Genomic DNA, 19,882 nt, shown 5'->3' on the forward strand with positions numbered 1-19,882 from the left:
AATATCCAGCTTCTGCAATCTGAGGGTAAAAGCAAAGTTTATTGGAAAGTACTTGGCTCTTCCACCATGGATACAATCTCTTTTTTGTCTTGACTTGGAGATCACTGAATCCTGTAGCCCATTAGAAGAAACAGGGCTGTCCCCTCTCCATGCTCCTAGATCCAACCAGCAGCACGACTGAACATGTAATCCCAATAGGTCTGGGGTGATCAAGCACAGGGCTTAGCCAAACAAGTACTAACCAGCCACCTGTGTAGAAAGAACTGGCCCCCTTTATCTTTCTATTTTCCTGTGCTTATTCCTCCACAAACTACCTGGATCCCTTCCTTTCATTGTCTTTTGTTCTTCCCTGAAACATATCATAATAAATCTTGTACAATCCCCAGATACCTTTTCCTGTATCACATGTCTCATTACTCTGAAAGCAGTAACTCCCACCAGTCTGAATTGTGAACAGATCATGTTATGAAGCAAGTACAAGTGACAAAAATGGGAGTACAAGTTATAAAAATGTGTTGCTGATCTTAGAAGATAACTAGCAAGGTGAGACCCCTGTAATTAATGTATAGTTTCTGGGTCTGTGCTGTACTTATACAAGAGGCAAACACTGAACTTACTTGTTGTGAGGCTATATAACAGGTAAAATACAAGGTCACCAAGGAGGTATCTTGTAACTTAATAATTCCATGGTTAATATTTGCTGATGAGTGTTTTGGGTTGTGTTTGTTTTTTTAAATTATTATTTCTGCTTAGCTTCTTTTTTTTTGTTGTTGTTGTTGTTCCAATTCAGTATAATATCTTAGAGTTACTTGAACTAGAGGCAACCAAATTTACTACAAAACTAATACCAGTGCAGCTCTGTTGTCCAATACAGCATTCACCCTGTTGAATACTCTAACCTGCTCAGAAATAGCCCATTCAAGGACTTCTACCTTACTCTCAATTACAAAGTGTAGGCATAACCCTGGCTGTTAGTCTTTAATATCATTTTTTAGATGCTTCAGAGTAGGGACAGATGCATTTCCTACTTTGGAGATAACGGTGAGTCCTTCAAGCATCCCAGAGCACTCCAATATGATAGGGCTCACTTTGGGACATTTGTAAATTAGCCTGAATCAAAAAGTATAGTGAATTTTAGAACTATTGATTCTATTACTGTCTACACAGGAAGCTACTGTCTATATTTCCCTAAACTATGTATATACATCATGCAGAGACTTAAATATTTAATCTTTGCAGTGTCTGTAGGGGGTATGTGGATGTGTTACCTTATCATGTATAAAACAGGTTGTTTGCTGTCATTTAACTACGTCATAGCTGGGCAGATGTGCTCAGTGTAGGCTGTTATGTTACTTCAGGACTTTTGTGCTTACCATCTTGGCAAGGTTTTTAGTAGTCTTTACCAAAGACTGCTTTTCAGCACTGTGTGGCATGCAGTGACTTTGACCTAATTGTGAACTATATGTGTGGTGTATACCTGCTTGTTCTAGCATTTGCTAATCAATTAAAGGTAATAAGAACATAAAAATTAATCTATTATCTATGCTTCTTAAGGGGAGGGGCATCAGATCCCCATGCCTCCCTTGAGAACGCTGGGGAATACCTGGACCATGCTGCAACGTTTTGAGAACATTTAAGACCCCCAAAAAGCTTTGCCAAACATTTATAATTATGCTCCCCTCAGTACACTTTTCCATCACTCTGAAGCTGCTTAGCATAGGAATAATTTTATAGACCTGTTTTGGTTTAGAACTCTGCCACTTTGGCTTTTTTCTGCTCAATCTTAACCCAAGCACAAGATCTCCGATACATCCTATCTTCACTTTCACTAGTGAAAACAGGACCTGAACATCTGATCTTTGCCAATAGGACTCTCAGTTTAATGCCTGAGGCCTGACCTATCAGTGCTTTCACTGATGGTCAGTTCACCATCCTGATGTGGTGCTAAAAGATGGCTGCTCTGGATTCCACTTAGAATCTACCCAGCAATCCTATCAGCAGGCCCCCATCTATGCTAGGTTGGCAGACCGTGGGGTTTTCTTTGACAGTGACTATTTTTTACTTGTGCCACGTGAATGATGATGACTTTTGATTCTTCTTCTGACTTCTCATGGACATCATTCTCAATGTCAGGTGATGCAAATGTCTGTTTAAAAAAAGAGGAGATGAAATAGAGATGTCAGAATATACCATTGGTTTCTTTGAGATATGAATTCAGGTTACCCCATCCAAGCCATGTTGGTTTCTATGCTTCTGAGAAGGTAGAATTTGACGGGAGGCATCCGTTAAGTTTCCAAGCTAGTCTGTAAACCTGTGAGTCACCGTGAAGAACGATGTACATTACAAAGTACATGTTAGACACTGGAGGACTTACAGGAGGACTCTGTTGCAATAAAACTCTTGGGTAAAGTCCCCTATACTGTCCAGAGAGTAATTGTGCTGTGGATGATCAATGGTTATTCCAGGAGCTCATCACATGAATTTCTCTGGAGGACGTGGCTAACTTTTGAATCCTTTGACTACTACTTGAAACTTGGATTTCCTTTTGCAATGGCAATACTTTTATGGACCTGGCCAGGATCCTTTGGAGGACTCCTGCTTTTTGCCTCCCACGACTGGAAAACCTGATGGGAAGTATCAGCACTAACATGGACAGAATTCTTAAATATTTTTACTCTGGCATCATTTTGGTAGTTGCTTTGGAGAAAACCAAGCAAGCTACATTTAGAAATTGCAGTGTTTACATCTGTCATCTGGCCAAACTAAATAGCCATTAGTTTACTTGCAAATGTGTTGAAATCATCTGAGTAAGAGAGAAATACGTTCTGGAGGGAAAGCCAGTTTGGAGCTCAAGACCCAAAAGTGGCTATGAAGGCTGAAATTGGGAAAGGCTCACTTGGTATAGTGCACTTTGATCCTAACAGAAGGAATCCCCGATTGAAGTGAGATCAGGGAAGAGAGAGAAACAAAGAGAGATTGGAGGGAAATGGTTGACCTTAACATAAGAAGGGTCTAGTATGTATTTTGTACCTTCCTTTTCTGTTTTTGATATCTGGAAATTTGTGAATAATTTTCTTTATTTACTTTAGCATAGTTTGAGATTAAGTATTAACACAGAGGTTGCTGGATTCCTTCTTCAGTTTGTATATGCCAGACAAACTCCTCCTTTGTTCAGAAAGTAAAAAGCTTGGCATTAGACATTATGACCCATCTCCATTCTTACCCATGGACTCCACTTACCTCCTGGCTCCTCCTTTCTGTTGGAGTAACTACCTTTCTTCCATCTGTCAGCATACTGACATCAGATAAATGGTCATGATTGTGCATTACTTCTTGTACAGTGTTCCAGACCAGGCAGAAGCTGGAGGTTGGACAGATTGCTTTTCTGTTATGCACAGTCTCCCTCCATGTCCCTCTTCAGGAAATGTCCTTGAATGTATCTGCTTCATTGAAAATATTCAAAGTGTTGATATAGACATCTAGAGAATCTATAGCTCAGACAAACAAACAAACAAACAAGCTCTCTTTCTATTATCTCAGAGTAGGAAAAGAAACTTGGGCTGCCTTGGACCTAATCTAAGTTTCAGTTTTGCCATAAAGTGATCCAGCTCCTAATATCAGAACTTATCCTCAGGTTTATAATCCTTGTGTTACAAGGTGTTTGTCCTCATATCTCTGCACAGTGAATAGGTATAATGCTTGGTACGTGTGGACCACTACCAACTGAAAAACTCCTGTTTGGGCTCTTTTTTGCTGTGGTAGCTTTTCCTAAGGCACTGACCTTTTTTTGTGCAATCTATTCTTAGTTGAAGTAGAAGATTGCTGTTAACATTCTTCAATGACTGATTAATAGAAGCTCAGCTGAATGAACAGTCTTTCATTCTCTTGAGACTGCTTTTCATCTCTTCAAGTCATTAGTTATTGAGCATCCATCCAATTCAGAGTGTGCTGGCATGGCTGGATTCTGCTGGCAGCAAGAGACTGTTACCTTAAGTGAGATTCAGGGTCTGTGTTGACATGTTTCATTACTGAAATACTTTCATCACTATCATGCTGAGACACTCCTTAACAGTTTTTCATCATCTGGCAGCATGAATTCTCATAATCCTAAATTTGTAAGCTTGCTCATGACAGTGTATATTCTAGGGAAATATCTTAGTATATCATGAGTGATGTTTGATATAAGACACTACCTACTCTTTTGAAGCTGAAGCTACATAATAACAAGTTGAAACTCCAGGCAGTTTTTAAAATTTGTCTGGCAACCTTGAAGGGGGAACCAAAAAAAGCTTTAGGGAGGTGGTAGCAGACAGATACATTAGTAAACACTAAAGTGCAAGACCAAGACCCTCTTGTAATAAAGCTACAATCATAAAGGATTGATCCATTCATCAGCAAACTCTTCATGGATTTGCATTCCAGTTGTATTAAATACCCTGATGAACCAGCTGCATTGCTTTGTGCTCTGGACAGCAAAGTAGGAGATTAAGGTTGATGTTTTGGTTGCTTTTTTCAAAGACTGTGAGCCCTAAGATGGCCTTGTGTTGTATGCAACTAGAAGGTGCTGAACTTTTTGCTTTTCAGCTGTCTGCTATACAAGTTTGCTTTCAAGGCTGCTCCTGACCCTTTGAGAGTGGGGCGGTCTTGCTCCACAATCCCCTTCATTCATCTGATACTTACACTGTTGATCAACATCAAGCAGGAGCTTGTACTGAGGAGAGATGATTGCAGGGCCATTCCACCCTCACTGCATAATCTGAGCTCTTCATGTTCTTTCTGAACCTGTTGATACTCTGATTCTGGGCTGTCTCGTGGCCAGCACCCTTTGCCTGGTGCTCCCTGTGCTGAATAAGCCTTGGTGTTACTTGATCAGCTATGTCCCTTGGTTAAAAGGGTAGTTAGCAGCTGAAACAGAGCTTGTTTATCTGGCTGAGTGGTCCATGTTTTCCACCTCAAAGATGTTTTCGCCTTTCTGGTTAGCTGTGCTGATTATACCAGTCTGCCTGCATATAATGAGAGAGTCCTGTTTCCTTATCTGACTGCTGGGTTTTGTGTGTGTGCCTTTGGCTCATGAAGTGTTTGTTTGTTTGGCTCATTATTCCTTGGTAAGTGGAGCCATGGCATTCTAGTACTCTGCTCTCCTGGAATCCTCAGAGGAGCTTCTCTGGTGCACCAGCTTGGTGCCTGAGCGTATTTAGTTTCCTCATATGCAGGAAAATTAGCAGAATTAGGGCTGCATGGTGGTGGAGACAGCTGTTTCAGAAGTGAATGTTGGTCTCAGCAAGGTCTTTGCTTGGTTTGGTTTGTGTATTTAGTTAAAAATGTGTGGTAAAATTTCTGGTCTTTTCCACTGATCTTTCTGGTGTGATAAAAGAAGGAAAATTGTGAATTGTGAGCATAGAGATCTCCTTAAAAAGACTAAATTGGCTGTGGTTTGTGATCTGTGAAATACCACTCATATCTCATCTCTCTTGTCCACACCCTCAAGACCTTTCATACTCAGCATCTGAATTTAGATCAGTACTTAGGGGTTGGGGAGGTGATGTCAAACTGGCAGATGTGTCTGCCTTAAGAGCTTCATAATGTTTAGTGGTTTTTTGTTCTCCAAGAAACTGTAATAAACATCAGTTGCAAGTAATAACGATGTGTATGTTAGATGTTGATTCAGATACTTTTATGACTTTGTTGTGGCAGTTCTGTATAGCTATACATTGAAAAAAAGAAAATGACACTCAGAAGCTTGTGTTTTGTCTCAACAGAATCACAGGTCCTTTGCCAGCCTTGCAAATGTTAGTGTTTTATCAATCTAGGAACAGGAAACAGATGGCAGGAGGAAAACCCTAAAACTAATCTAATAGAATGTAATTGCACAACAATTATTATTTATTGGAAAAAATTGAGCAAGAACAATGGAAAAAATGTGTTTGTTGAATATTGAATAATTATTTATTGAATATTGAACATTTTTTTCTTTGGAAAAAGACAGAAAAGATCTTTTGTTAATCTCCATAAGACTATTTTAAGAAATTTTTACATGGTTGCCTTCACCCTGCTTTTCATGCATCAGAGTTGTTTGCCTATATGTGTGCATATTGAAGGACATAGTTTTAATTAAGGGCCATCAGTTACATTTTGATTATGGCTATTGTAAATTGCTAAGTAGCTACTGGCCAAACTAAAAATAAACCCAGATGTCTAAGCACAGTCTGTACCTTGTGATAAGACTCTCCTTTGGATTTTGACAGTTCCTGTAACAGCTTTATAGTTGGGGTAACAGCCAGCAATTTATCTAGATTAAAATAATTGCTTTTTCCTCGGTGTAAATTTTAAATTTACTCTTACAGATTTAGAATTTGCCACTGTTTCTGGAAGATGTTTGAAAAAATATCTTATGCAATGTAATCATTAGTCTTATTAGTTCCTGTGCAGAATCAGACTAGAATTCTCATATATCTGCAAACTAAAATTTAGAAAATTCCCTTCCTCTGTAGAGTGAAATTGTTAAGAAAATCTCTGTACCGAAGTCTTTAGAATAAGATTCTGCCTTAGATTTTTGGGTTTATTTTTTAAAAATGCAGTTGGACTTGTCATTTTGTTTTTAAGCCTTTGAAATATTATAAAGAAAAGTAGCTATAAATGGCATTGAATGGAAGAAAATATGCAGTAAGTTATTTTGAAATATATTCTTAGTCCTTCTGTAGTTCAAAAATTTAACTGTACCTTATATATGTTATAGCATAACTGATGTGTCTGTGTGCATTGCTTATCTGTGTAGCTGGATGGTACCATAAGTACAGGATCAAAGGAATAATAAGTGAATGGAAGAGACTGGAATTTCAGGCAGGAAGGAATGTTGCAGGCTTGAAGACAGCAGTTTAATCTGCCTGAAGGGAAAAATATGCAATATGGCTATCTAGTGAGTTGTTTATGGTAGGGAATAATTACTTTAGAGGATGAGAGGAATTCAAAAGTCTGTGAACTACAGGAAAAGAAAGTTAAAGTTTATATGAAATGCTCACATAGGAAAATATATATGTGGTGTGTTTATTGCTGCTTAGCCTACTGATCAGTACTTCAATATAACGCAGTGGCACAGATTTTTGGGATTCTTTTTTTAAATAGTTCATTGAGACTTAGCCAAACAACCACAAAATCAAATCTTCTGAGGAATAATTTTTTTGTTTTAATATTTGTCTGCTTTTCCTTAATAGCATGTTTTAAGAGATCAGGAATTAAATATGTGGAGCCTATGCTAATCCTGTCGCCAAGGTCTATTTGCTTTGGGTGGCAAACTATCAGCTAGTTGGCTGTAGGGGCAATGGTCAAGGACATAGGGGTTCAGGTGGTCTTCTTCTTGATCTCACTTATGAGAGGAAAGGGCTTGAGGAGGACTGGACACATCCTACAGATCAAGAACTAGTTTTGCAGCTGCTGTTGGCGGCAGGGTTTAGGTTTCTGTGATGATGGGACCCTCTTAGAGGCTCACCAGGTGCTTGGAAGAGATGTGATCCATCTGACTAAGTGAAGCAAAATAATTTTTACTAACAGGCTGGCCAGCCTGGTGAGTTGAGCTTTTGAAATAGGAATGATAAGGAAGGGAGATAAGAACCTACAGTCACATGAGGACTGGGATAATGGGAAAGAGCACACCCTCAGCAAGTTCGCAGATGGTACAAAACTGGGAGGAATGGCTGATACACCACGCAGTTGCACTGCCATTGAGAGCGTTCCTCAGCAGGCTGAATAAATGGGCCAATGGAGATGTCATGGGGTTCAGCAAAGGGAAGTGCAGAGTCCTGCCCCTGGGGAGGAATAACTCCGGGCACCAGGACAGGCTGGTGGCCAGCTGGCGGGAAAGCAGCTTTGCAGATAAGGCCCTAGGGTCTTGGTGGACAACAAGCTGACCATGAGCCAGCAATGTGCCCTTGTCATAAAGAAGGTCAGCAGCCTCTTGGGTTGTTTCAGAAAGAAGGCTGTCAGCAGGTTGAGGGAAATGATCCTTCCCATCTACTCAGCCTGAGTGAGGCCACATGTAGAGCTCTGTGCAAGTGCAGGGCTGACTCCAGAGCAGAAGAAAGACATAGACTAACTAGAAGGAGTCCAGTGAAGGCTCATGGAGATGATTAAGGGCTCAGAGCATCTTTCATAAGAGGAGAGGCTGAGACAGCTGGGTTGTTTAACCTGGAGAACTGCAAGTTCAAGAGATATCTTTCCAATGTGTAAAAATACACATTGGAAGGAATAAAGAAGGCAGAGAGAGACTCTTCTCCGTGGTGTCCAGTCAAAGGATTAAAGGCAGTGGACACAAACTGAAACTAAATTCCATTTAAGCAAAGAAAGCACTTCTTTTACTGTAAGGATGAGCAAACACTGGAGCAGGTTACTCAGGCTGCGAAGTCTTCATCCTTGGAGACTCAACAACCTAACTGAACTTGGCCTGGAGCAATCTAATGTACTTGCTCCTGCTTTGGGCAGGTCAGTTTGACTTAGTCTCAAGAAGTCCCTTCTCACCTCCACTGTCCTCCAATGCTGGGAGTCAGAGAAATTTTCAGAATAGGGTGTTCACTCAGACATCTCTGCTAATTAGACAATGGATGAATGACATTTGAGAGGACATCAATTTCATCCTGAGGTTTTGTGAATTAACAAGTGACATCCAAAATTAGTGAAGTTTATGAAGATCACCACATATTCATATTTATACAAGCCTATACGTTGGTTACATTATGATAATTTCAAGAGAAGCTTGAAGGTAGTCTAGGGACTTGAATTTGAAAGTCTCCTGTGCTGTAACTGTACTGCACCATCTTTTTTGTTTCTGGACACACTGGACACAACATCATATGTATCTGGGTCTGCAATGCTGAGCTGTAACCTAACGGTTTTGTAGCAGTTTGCTTCAGCTAATTTTTAATCAGTTTTGTGTTAAAGGCTTTCATAGGTATGCAGCTTGTTCTCTCAGGCAGGCTTTCTTCTGTCTTTGCCTGTTGTGTTAAAGCAGTTACTTAGTTACAAGCTCAGGCACTGACCAGCTCCTTGTATAGTTTAGAGGGATTTATACATACAGCTTAGTTAATGTTGAGGATTTTTGAGTATCAGTTTTGTCTGCATCCCTCTGATTAACTGCCTTTTGGATAGCCAGAGAAAACTGTCTCAGGGATTTCATACATCAGTAAAGCAAAGGGTAAAATGACTCTGGTGTATTTGTTACGTAGGGATGGTGGATAAATATGACCATATTAATAAAAAATTATAGTTCTCTGCCTTGAAAAGCAATTTAGACTTTGAGACATCTGATTCATTTAAAATGTTATTGCATTGAGGTGCAGAACCAAGAGCAAAGAGAAGCAGAGAAGTATGACTGTAATCTGCAGAAGAGTTTCTTAGGTTTCACGTACTTTACAGGAGAGCTGTGAACCATCTTCAGTGTAAAACATTATGGCTAAATGGACATACTGTCTTGCCATATAAAAACTTCTGTTTCAAGAAAGATTTCAGCAGCGTGCCTTGCTGGTGCAGGCATCAGATAGTTTGGTACTATCAGTTGGCAGTGGTCTGCCAGAAAATGTCTGTACTTTCTTTCATAGCTGCCTTTTATATTTATTTTATATTTGTATTTATTGTCTCAAGTAAATGAAAAAGTTAAGACGTTAGAAGAAAGTTCAAAAAGTGTTTCTAAGCTGATGGTTGTTTACTGCAGAAGTACAACTGTCATGGAGTGTGCTTGGAAAGGTGCATAGAAAATGGCTGTCTGCTTCCTTCTCTCACACGTGATAATTATCACTGGTGTAATTAATGTGTATCATCAACTACGGCTTATATTAGTTTTATGGCTTTAAATTCAAATGGTATGCTTTAAATAATATTTATGTATTGCTGTGTACTTTTTTGAAAGAAGCAAAATTATTGAACTACAGGATTCACAGTGAAATGTGACGTGATTAGATACAACAGATTCAATAAACTGGATGTTCCAACTCCCATAAATAAAAAATTTGTAAGCCTGCCAATTGGTCTATATTAGTTTCCTGGAACAGAACAAGGTGCATGGGAAAGGTCTGGCTGCTTTATTTTATTTTGTGTTCTTTTTCTAGGGAGCAGGGACAAACTTCTAACCTCCTTGTGCTGCTCTTTCAACCTAATGATGTTCCAGCATTTGCGTCCTTCAGATTCAAGCTATGGCTGGATCTAGTTCAAAGAAAAGCAGTTATGTTGTATGCATTTGTCTGGTCTGTAGCCTGACATATGGGATGTGTTAAACTGAGGTCTAAGTGAAATGATGATATCACCAGTGCATTGCAACTATATCAATGTCAGAAGTGTGGACTAGTGAGTTGCTGAATTTTGGAGCTCAACACTGCCTCATGTCCCTGTATTTTTTTTTTTAACCCATTTTTTTAAAGAAGTGACATTTAACATGTAGATTTGTATTGCCCTTGTCCTCAGTGGTGCTTCTGCTCATCTGTGGTGCTATCAATCACTACGGAGGACTAACTTTTCTCTGTCATTTGTGCTTTATTCACAAGGTATTTTTCACTCGGTTCTGTCACCAAGCTTCTTGCCTTCTGTGCTTTGTTACCCCACGAATGAGTCTTCCATTCATACTATATTATTACTGACCTCTACTTGAACTATTTTCCTCTCCTTCCACATGTATTATTTGACTTTTCCACTGTGACAGGGACTAAGAAAGGAAACGATGTATTGCAGACGCAGAAAGAATTATAGTCTTAACTTCTTCTAGCAGAAGTGTGTTTTGGCTCTTGAAAATAAGAACAGTTTCATACCAAGGGGAGGCAAAATATCAAATGTGTTTCTGCAAAATGGATCATAACTGCATGCAAATTGATCTGGTTCTTCCAAGACATTGAGTCCTCCCGGGTGGCAGTGCCTGTATTTGCTGCTTCTCCCTTTGCCTTTTAAAGAATTTTCAAAGAGTAGTAGTATTAACTCCAGGAATCAGAAAGCCACTACTCTAGTCTAAAAATCATAGTTTTATATTTGTGTCTAAGACTTGCAGGTTTTTGAAATTTCTGTCTTAATATTGCTCACTTGCTTGCTGAGAGCATGTGTAGAAGAATAGCAGTAGGCTGAAAGTGCAGCCTCAGAGAGGTGGTCAGTGCTTACAGAAGCTTGTAGACCCTGGTCTGTTCTGTGCCTCCCCTGTACTGCCAGAGCCCCTCCCAGTCCTCACTCTGCTCACCATTCCCTTCAATGGGACGTCTCAAGGGTCCTGTTTTGCAGGCCAAAGAAATCTCTCTCCATCTCAGAAGGTTCTAGCTGGATTTTTCTTTTTCATTGTTGCCATCGTTGGCTTCACTCACAGCCAAACTGTGACATGGGTCTTGATAGTGCTGTGGCACTTGCACGTTGGAATTGCAAGCAAATACATCCCCTTTAATGTCTGGGGGCTTGAGGGATCAAAGTCAGGAAACTTCATCTGGCAGATGCAAAATTCCTTCCATGCTGGTTATTCTTTGGAAGATTTCCCTGAAACAAAGGAACCAAAATTCTTGATGGTGATGTGACTGTTGGCAATACTGAAGCAGATTTTGTAGAAATATCTTGTCCTAGTAAATTGCTGATAGCTTTTAGTTGTATGCTGGTCTCTTTGGATATGAAATTTGGAGCCTGTGCCTTCATTTGTGACATACAGGAATGAGGAGACCAAACTCCTTTCTCCTCGGTTAGCTTCCTGGAAGAGTGGCAAGTTCCTTCTGCCAAATAATGTTAAGATGATTGTAAATTTGTTATATGAAGTCCATTAATTTTTTACTTTCTCCCCATCAAACTCCTCCACCCATTGTAGGTGGATGTACTGAAGACAGTTGCTGGTGTAAAATATGTAAGCTCTTTTTCTGACTTAGGATGCTTGCAGTTCTGTCATTTTCTCTAACCTAAAAATCGTAGGCTCTGTTATTGTCTGTTATGGAATGCAGCACTTGAAGTAGAATAATGTTTTCTATATAGCATTAGGAACATATATAACATTAGGGAAACCTAGGTAACTGATCTCCTCCCTACTGTCCTGCTCTTGAAACTGGTGAGTATCATATAATTTAGAGGAAAGTGGGGTCTTCTCTCTCAGTACTGTTTTCTTGATGACTGAGTGAAAGGAAATTTACACAACACTGCACAGTGTTGAAACTTGCAGTGGGCTAAACCACTGACTGTTGGATGCTTATTTTCATGTGGAATTATATGCTGTCATCCTCCTTTACAAAATGTTGTTGGGAGAATTGCCTATTAAAGTAACGTTGAAACGTTCAAAATTATCCTATAGGAATTCATGACCATGTATGGTGGTATGGAAAGGTTATTGAAAAAGACTTCATTTGCTAGAAGTGGTAATGGAAATTGGCTAATTTCAATGGAGTGCTTAAATGACTTGCTACACGCTGTGTCTTTTAGAGTAACTTTATAAACTAGGATGATAAGGTGTTTGTATTACTATCAAAGTTTTAAAGATTTCTGTACAGCATGTTTAATATCTCACTGTTGTTTATTCCGTTTTAGGGAATTTTCTACAATTCTATTAAGTACAACAAGGAGAAAACATAAGCAAATAGTGGGTATACAGAAGTAACAAAACCTAAATGTTTTATGCAGAAAAGATTCAACAAATATCTCCTACCTACGAAGAACGAATCAAATTTTCTCTTTCTGTGGCATTGCAGTACAATCTTGGATCAAACCACACATGCTTTTTTCACAAAAGAAATAATTGAATGATACTATTTGCACTGATCTGATGATGTTGAAATAAAATATTGAAAGGAATGCCATTACTGTTTTTGTTATTCTTTGGTCTTTGTTTCACTGAATGGATTTACTAAAACAGATGAAAGATTTATTTGCAAAGTCATTACTACTGGATTAAAAAAAGCATTATAGGCAAAACTTCTTGATATGAGTAAAACCTAGGGTACTGACTAGATTTCATACTAGGGATAAGATTTTAGAAGTAGTGAAGTGAAATATGGCCATGAAAGTCCTGTTATCTTAATTGGGCTATATGGTTAAACTACTGGGATCTTACTGAGAAGATACATCTGTGCTATAGTACAGCTGCTTGGATGTGAATCAAGGGGCCAGTTCTATAATTCTTACTAGTGTTGAGTAGCCTTTTACTTTGCCAATAGTTCTTCGGAAGCTTAAGAAGCTTCAAATAAAGCTTCTTCATAGCCAGTGTGAGAATGGCATGTTTGAACTGCAAGTTAATGGGAGCTAAATGCTGCAAGTAATGCAGTAATGCAAGCTGATTAACAGGAAGTTTATTTGGCAAAGATATTTAAAACATGAGTTTTGCCGTGACCAGTAAGTTCCTATTAAATCACAAAACAAATTCCAGTCCCGCTGAAATCAAGGGAAGTTTGGTTGACTGTTGACTTCAATTATATGAAGATTTGGACCTCCTTTGGATTCATCTTCCAATTTAAAATAATTTTTTTCTGGTGCTTACTAAATGCTCCCCAGTGTTTATACATTAAAATGTGTTGCCAAATCAAATAGTGTTGTCTTGTACTGTAAAAACTAAAATAAAATATTTGTTTTGGCATCTTTGTAAGTGGAATTTTTGTCATGTGTTTAGAACGTTTTCTACACTGCTAGCTGCACGTAGGAAATGTTCCCTGCTCTCCTAAAAACATTTTTAGTATACACGTTTAAGATATTAACTGTAACTTTATGGATGTGGTTTCTTGCTCAGTGGATTTACACTACAGTATGAATCTAACTGTTAATTATTACCAATTGTTTGAAGTCCTGCACATCAGAGTGTTTTTGCCTGTGAGACTGTAATTTTGTCTTTAGTGAAAAGATTGTAATTAATAATATGGTGTTAATTTTTTAAGTTGCTAACCATGTGGTTTCTTATCTTGAACAGGAGAGCCTTTTTGATTCTTTCTTACTGAATTACTTCTTTTATTGACTGAGCACCTCTGCTCAAGATCAGTGTATTTCTAACAATATACTCAGTGATTCCTGTTCGCACCATCTTAGGTGTTTGTATCCTTTGTCAACTAATTTATGTATTGGATCCTGAAAAAAAAAAATTATGATAAAAGCTGGGCTGCAGCTTACTTCATTCATATGCAGTTTTTTAACTGTATTCAGGGACATGATTTTCCTCCCTAAATTGTTTGTGATGCATGATAGCTTTTCTACTAACATGCTTTGCTTTGACTTTCCTACTTCAAACCTTAGTCTCTCTGGTGGGGAGTTTGCTAGTTTTGTACTTCAATCATAAGCTCTTCTTTTGTTTACCTGTGTAACATTACTCATCTCTTTTCCCTCGCTAGAACATGAATCCTCTGTTTCAGCAATGTTACTTTTACAGTCACGCATCCACTTTTGTGGGATGTGGCATTTCTGCCTGAGGAACTGAGCGTGACACTTTTGTTCATGGTTCTCAGTTTCTTAAGAATCTGTATCCCTAAATCCCTTCTTGTTGGCTTGTCTTGCAATTTGTGTCTTATCTCTACTCCCATTTCCTCTGATTTCCCCATTGGTTATCTAAACCTTACAGACCATTAATATGCATCTCTGATAATTCTCATCAGGTCATTTCTGTTGCTTTTTAAATGCTCTTTTATTTGTTTATACTTTTGCATATATATGTAACACTAAATCTTCTTGTGGTACTAGTTCTCATAGAGATTGTGAATTTGAATCTGAGGTCTTTGCATTTTACCTTTGCTATATTGAGTGTCCTCAACTACTTAGGTTTAATACAGCATGTTAAATTGACTTTTGGTTTTACTCTGGACTCCCAGGTGAGGTTCACTTCTAACTTCAGAAGTCTGTAATGGCAGCTAAAGATTTTCTACAGAGTTGTTGAGGTGTATAGAAACACTTGCTTTTGTATGTTGACTATGAAAGGGATCTTGATAACTGTTTTGGATGTCTGCGTCTTTAGATAGCCTGCTCTGCATTGTCTACACCTAAGGTTAAGTGTCATAAACTCTACACTCTGTGTGTGTATTCTTGAGAATGAAGATGAACTGCTGGTTTGATTTTGTTATACAACAGTTAATTTTTTCTTTTTGACATACTGTATTTTTAGAAGCAGGATTTCTATTTCATGCGTCTCCCAACAGTTTTGAACAGCTCAATGGAAGAACTGAAGTATATAAAGGCTAAGCTGTCCTGCTACTGAATTTAGAACAAATACGTTCAGTGATTTTTCTCATTTCTCACTTTGCCCATGGAATAAAGCTCTAAGTATTACATTTAGCAGGATGAGGAAGGTCTACATTGATTGAATTATAATGTTATTGTTGAACTAACAGTATTGTTTTCATTTTAATGATTTACAGGAAACCTGTTTACTTGCAAAACTCCAGCAATTGCAGATATTGTGATACTGGTAGATGGTTCTTGGAGTATTGGCAGATTCAATTTTAGGCTTGTTCGACTGTTCCTGGAAAATCTGGTTTCTGCATTCAATGTGGGATCTGAGAAAACACGAATAGGTAAGGCGCTGTATTTTTTCCTAATATTTCTGTATTAATGCAAAAATATCATAATTTCAGGACACTTTAAAGCTTGATACTACTAATTTGTACAAGATCTTCACCTGGAACTAGTGATTCTATCATAAGAGTAATGCTTCTGGAACGCTTACAGTATTAATTCCTCACAGTTTACTGTGATACTCAGGTGAAGGAAACTAATGCAATGTCAGCGGAAAAAAAAAAACCAAAACCAGTGGAAACAGTTTTATTGACGTCAGTCAGCATTAGATCAAATGCTTTCAGTTTAATTTTTGGAGGAAGAATGTGCCAATGGACAGCTTTTCTCATGGCTTAAACTGGCCCAAATGTTATGTTTCTATGCTGCTACTTATATTTTAGTCTGTTCAAAAGCACATTAAATAAAATTACTCTTTTTCAAAAAAGGATTTCTTAGAATCTTACAAAACTGAAAAAGTCATGTACTCCTCACTTTCCTTAGTGCTTGAAAGAAAGATTTTGAAAATAAATTGAGAAGTTGCCACCAGGTACACCTTTATACTATTTTCTTGGCATCAAGCATAAAAATTTTTCTAGTATGGTGGCAAAGCTAGATGTGTTAAGCTTACTATAGTAAGCTATCAGTAACCAAGAACATAAAGTGTAGATACTTGAAGAAAAATGCTTTATTGTCTAATGGATTACCTTAATTTCTGGTTCTCTAGGTCTTGCTCAGTACAGTGGTGATCCCCGAATTGAATGGCATTTGAATGCCTATGGCACAAAAGATGCTGTTTTGGATGCAGTCCGTAATCTACCGTACAAGGGAGGGAATACGTTAACAGGTATAGTGCATGTTTTAGCTTCTGCCTTTTGTTAAAAATCAGATTCTGCTGCACAGAGTAAGCAGCATTAGTGCTTATTATGAAGGGTAAGAAGGATAGCATTTTTGCAGCTTGCTAGTGGCTTTGTCCAATGTCAGTGAAGTTTTCTTTTCAGGTGCCTCATTGGCCTCACTGGGAGCCTTTCTGGTCAGGACAGTGTCTCAAAACAAAGTGTAGATGAACTCTCTGGGCTGGAAGCAAAACCTTACCTGCTAGGAAGAAAATGCAAAATCCATTCATGTTGATCATTCACAGAGTTTTATTCTGGAGACTCAAACAATTGTGTTTTAATATTTGACAACTGTCAATAGTCACTCTCCAAATGATTACCTGGGGCTTTTAGATTTCCATTCACCTTTTAGCAGCTAGAGCACTGAAGCCCCAGAAGACAATTAGTGATGGATAAATGGGGGATGCCTGTCAACCTGTGAAAAATACAGTCTCGGAAAGCAATTCCAGTATCATCACAGCAGCAGTTAGTAATATTGTCTGTCTTGCCAGGAGAATGATTTATCCAAAGACCCAGACATGGCTTTAAGTAAATTGCAGTCTTTCTGTTGGTGTGTGGTGTTTTTTGGTTTTGTTGTTGTTATTGTTGTTGTTTGTTTTGTCTTTGGCAAGGAGGAAAGGGAAGAAAGGTTCTTTTTCTCTTTTGCAACAGGCTATATTTTGGTAGGAGGAGTGACTGTACGGGGGAAAAAGGACAGAACTCCTCCAGTGTTATTCTGTCATTCTAGGAGTAAGATTACTGTGAGGTAGCAAGTAGTAAATTACCATGATTATTTTATGTGAATGTCAGAAGAAGATCAATTAGGAACCTTTGCTGTAGGAGACTTAAGTTTTCACATAGGATCTTATGACTTGTAAGTTGGTCCTAGAGGACTTGTTGTTCTTCCTTCCCTTTAAATAATTGCCAGGTATTAAAATCTGATTCTCCCTAAGCTTAATTTAAGCTTTTCTTCAGTTTATAATTTGTAAAGAACAAGCAAACAAATTAAAGCAAGATTGTATGTAGTATGAGGATTTACTAAGCTATCCATAGCATGTGCTGTCATGTAAGCAATGTAGGCAGAAGGAGAGGGGACTTCCTGTTCTAACTTTGTTGAGTAAGAAAGAAAAGGGGATGCATTTACAAGAAGATCAATTTAGGTTTACATACCCAGTTTAAAATACACTGATTGATCAACAGGCTACTAAAGATGAATAACACCTTCTCTCTAATTTAGATGACTTGTTAGAATTTAACCTTTCATTAAATAAATGCTTCTTTTATACTTATTCTTCATTAAAAGGTTTCTCTGAATTTTTAAATTGAGTGGAACACTGTGATATTAACAAAATTAATGGACATTTTTCCCTCTTAAAGTCTGTTAAAATGTTTCCTTTTTTAGGTCTGGCCTTAACTTACATTTTGGAAAACAGCTTTAAGCCTGAAGCAGGTGCAAGACCTGGAGTATCTAAAATTGGTATCCTAATCACTGATGGGAAGTCCCAAGATGACGTTATCCCTCCTGCTAAAAACCTGCGAGATGCTGGCATTGAGCTGTTTGCTATTGGTGTGTATTCTGCCATATCTCTATATTGTGTCCTGTTATAACCTGTGGTATTTGTATCTGTTGTCCTCTGTATTAAAAAAGTTATTTGCTGTCTGTATCCAGTAAGAATCATCATTAATTTAAATCTTTAATATGTTCTCCAATTCATTGCATCTACAACTGGGATTTAGCAGTATACACAGATCCGGCGTAGTCAGAGGAAAAAAAGGCAGTTAGACTGGCAGAAATTAATGCCTTGAAGTAACATCTGAACAACAAAGCAATCTGTAGTTGATTATTAAAACAAATAGAAAGAAATGGATTTTAGTAATTCTTTTATCAATCCCTGTGCATACCAGATTTTTAATTGTTTGTTGCAAACTGTTTTTCTTGTTTTTCTTTCCAATTAAAGGTGTAAAGAATGCAGATATAAATGAACTCAAGGAGATTGCCTCTGAGCCTGACAGCACACACGTCTACAACGTTGCTGACTTTAACTTCATGAATACCATTGTTGAAGGTCTTACCAGAACAGTGTGCTCACGAGTAGAAGAGCAGGAAAAGGAAATCAAAGGTGAACAAGAAAGAAGATGTAATGTAACTTAATATAAACTTAGAGCTACAAATCCTATTCCAAATACCTGCGGTTCTAAGCTGGCTTCTGGCACTTAACTCATGTTATATATATTGTATATAGTTTTACTCAGAGAAAGTACATTGTCAGGGAAGTTGTCTTCCTAGGTATGTTTTATCCTTGCTTTGATATCTTTGATCTTTTGCTCTCTTTCCTTGACAGTAGTAAATGTTATGATATTTGGTAGTACTAAAAAATATAAAAATTCATTCTGCAGTAATTATTTCCAAGTGATGGGTAAGGAAATTTTTTTCTTTATAATAGACAGGTTTGGGGATGAATTACTTTAACAGCTGCACATGGAATTGTTACGTTTGTGCTGTGCTTTCCATCTCCTAACATACTGTTTTTATTATTGTGTCATAAGTTTTCAAAATTTTCAATCAAGGTTGCTTTTTCCCTTCCTGATAATGTTTTTTTCCCTTTTTTTTTTTTTTTATTTAGTACACAGAAAATATATTTCAGGTCATAAGAAAAGATTGTGATGAAGAAAATTGTTCATATATAATAGCCTACTCTGCCTACATTTTTTTTTCTCTTATGAACAAAAGAAATGTCTATGAAAAAATATTTTTGTGATACGCCACAGAAACAGTCCTACCTGAAGAAAGACTCCAATGGATTTTGTTTGTATTGCTTGGTTTGTGATTCTGTAATATCAAAGAAATGCTCAATGATTTTTCAATAAGCTTGTAATATATATAAGTAAGGAAGGATGTCTTTCACACACTTCTACCTGTGCAATGAAGAAGTGTGTATTAGTAAGGCTTCATTCCAACTTTTTCCTCTTAATTCACCTGGAAATTGGAAGAAATACAGAATTTTAGCTGTGTCTTGTGGGGGGAGTGAGCAGTCAGTTGGGAAATGGAGAAGGAGAGGATGGAAAAACCATAGAGAGATGAGACATCTTTGTGGAAAGGAATGATTGCCAGAGAAGATGACCTTTCACTACACCTCTTCAGTCTGCTGACAGGCAGCATATCGGTTTCCAACCTGTGGAAGAGCACAGGAATCACAGCTGTATACATACTTCAGTGTTTTTCATGACTGGGAGGAAAGTAACCTGAAAAAAAACCCCAAAAACATTAAGAAAGGGCTTGAAAGAGTGATGGGAGAAAGGACAGGAAAGCTTAATTTTATGGTTTTGTCTATTTCATATAAAGGTTTTTCATATAAGGGTTTATGAAAGACCAGGGAGGCTTAGTCCCAAGTGAAAACTCCATGTGCAGTACTCATTCTTAATTCTCTGTTTCCACTGAAAATGACCTAAATACATGTGCACTAGCTAATTAATTTGATTTTTCTTATGAGGAGTGATCTTTGGAACTTCACCAAACACAAAAACCCAAATAATTATTTTGCAGAGGGGAATAAAAA

At 37.9% G+C, this 19,882-nt stretch overlaps 1 protein-coding gene across 1 annotated transcript in view; it reads left to right on the forward strand.

Annotated features, from left to right (window-relative positions):
* COL14A1 (collagen, type XIV, alpha 1) overlaps positions 1-19,882 on the forward strand; it is a 66,694-nt gene that overhangs the window by 18,030 nt on the left and 28,782 nt on the right. Inside the window, exons 5-8 of the mRNA XM_008943092.1 lie at positions 15,318-15,473; positions 16,178-16,297; positions 17,728-17,892; positions 18,284-18,445. Of these exons, the coding sequence (XP_008941340.1) occupies positions 15,318-15,473; positions 16,178-16,297; positions 17,728-17,892; positions 18,284-18,445 (603 nt within the window). The remainder of the gene's footprint in view (positions 1-15,317; positions 15,474-16,177; positions 16,298-17,727; positions 17,893-18,283; positions 18,446-19,882) is intronic.

Source organism: Merops nubicus, unplaced genomic scaffold, assembly GCF_000691845.1.
Source record: "Merops nubicus isolate BGI_N331 unplaced genomic scaffold, ASM69184v1 scaffold22396, whole genome shotgun sequence".
Lineage (NCBI taxonomy): Eukaryota > Metazoa > Chordata > Aves > Coraciiformes > Meropidae > Merops > Merops nubicus.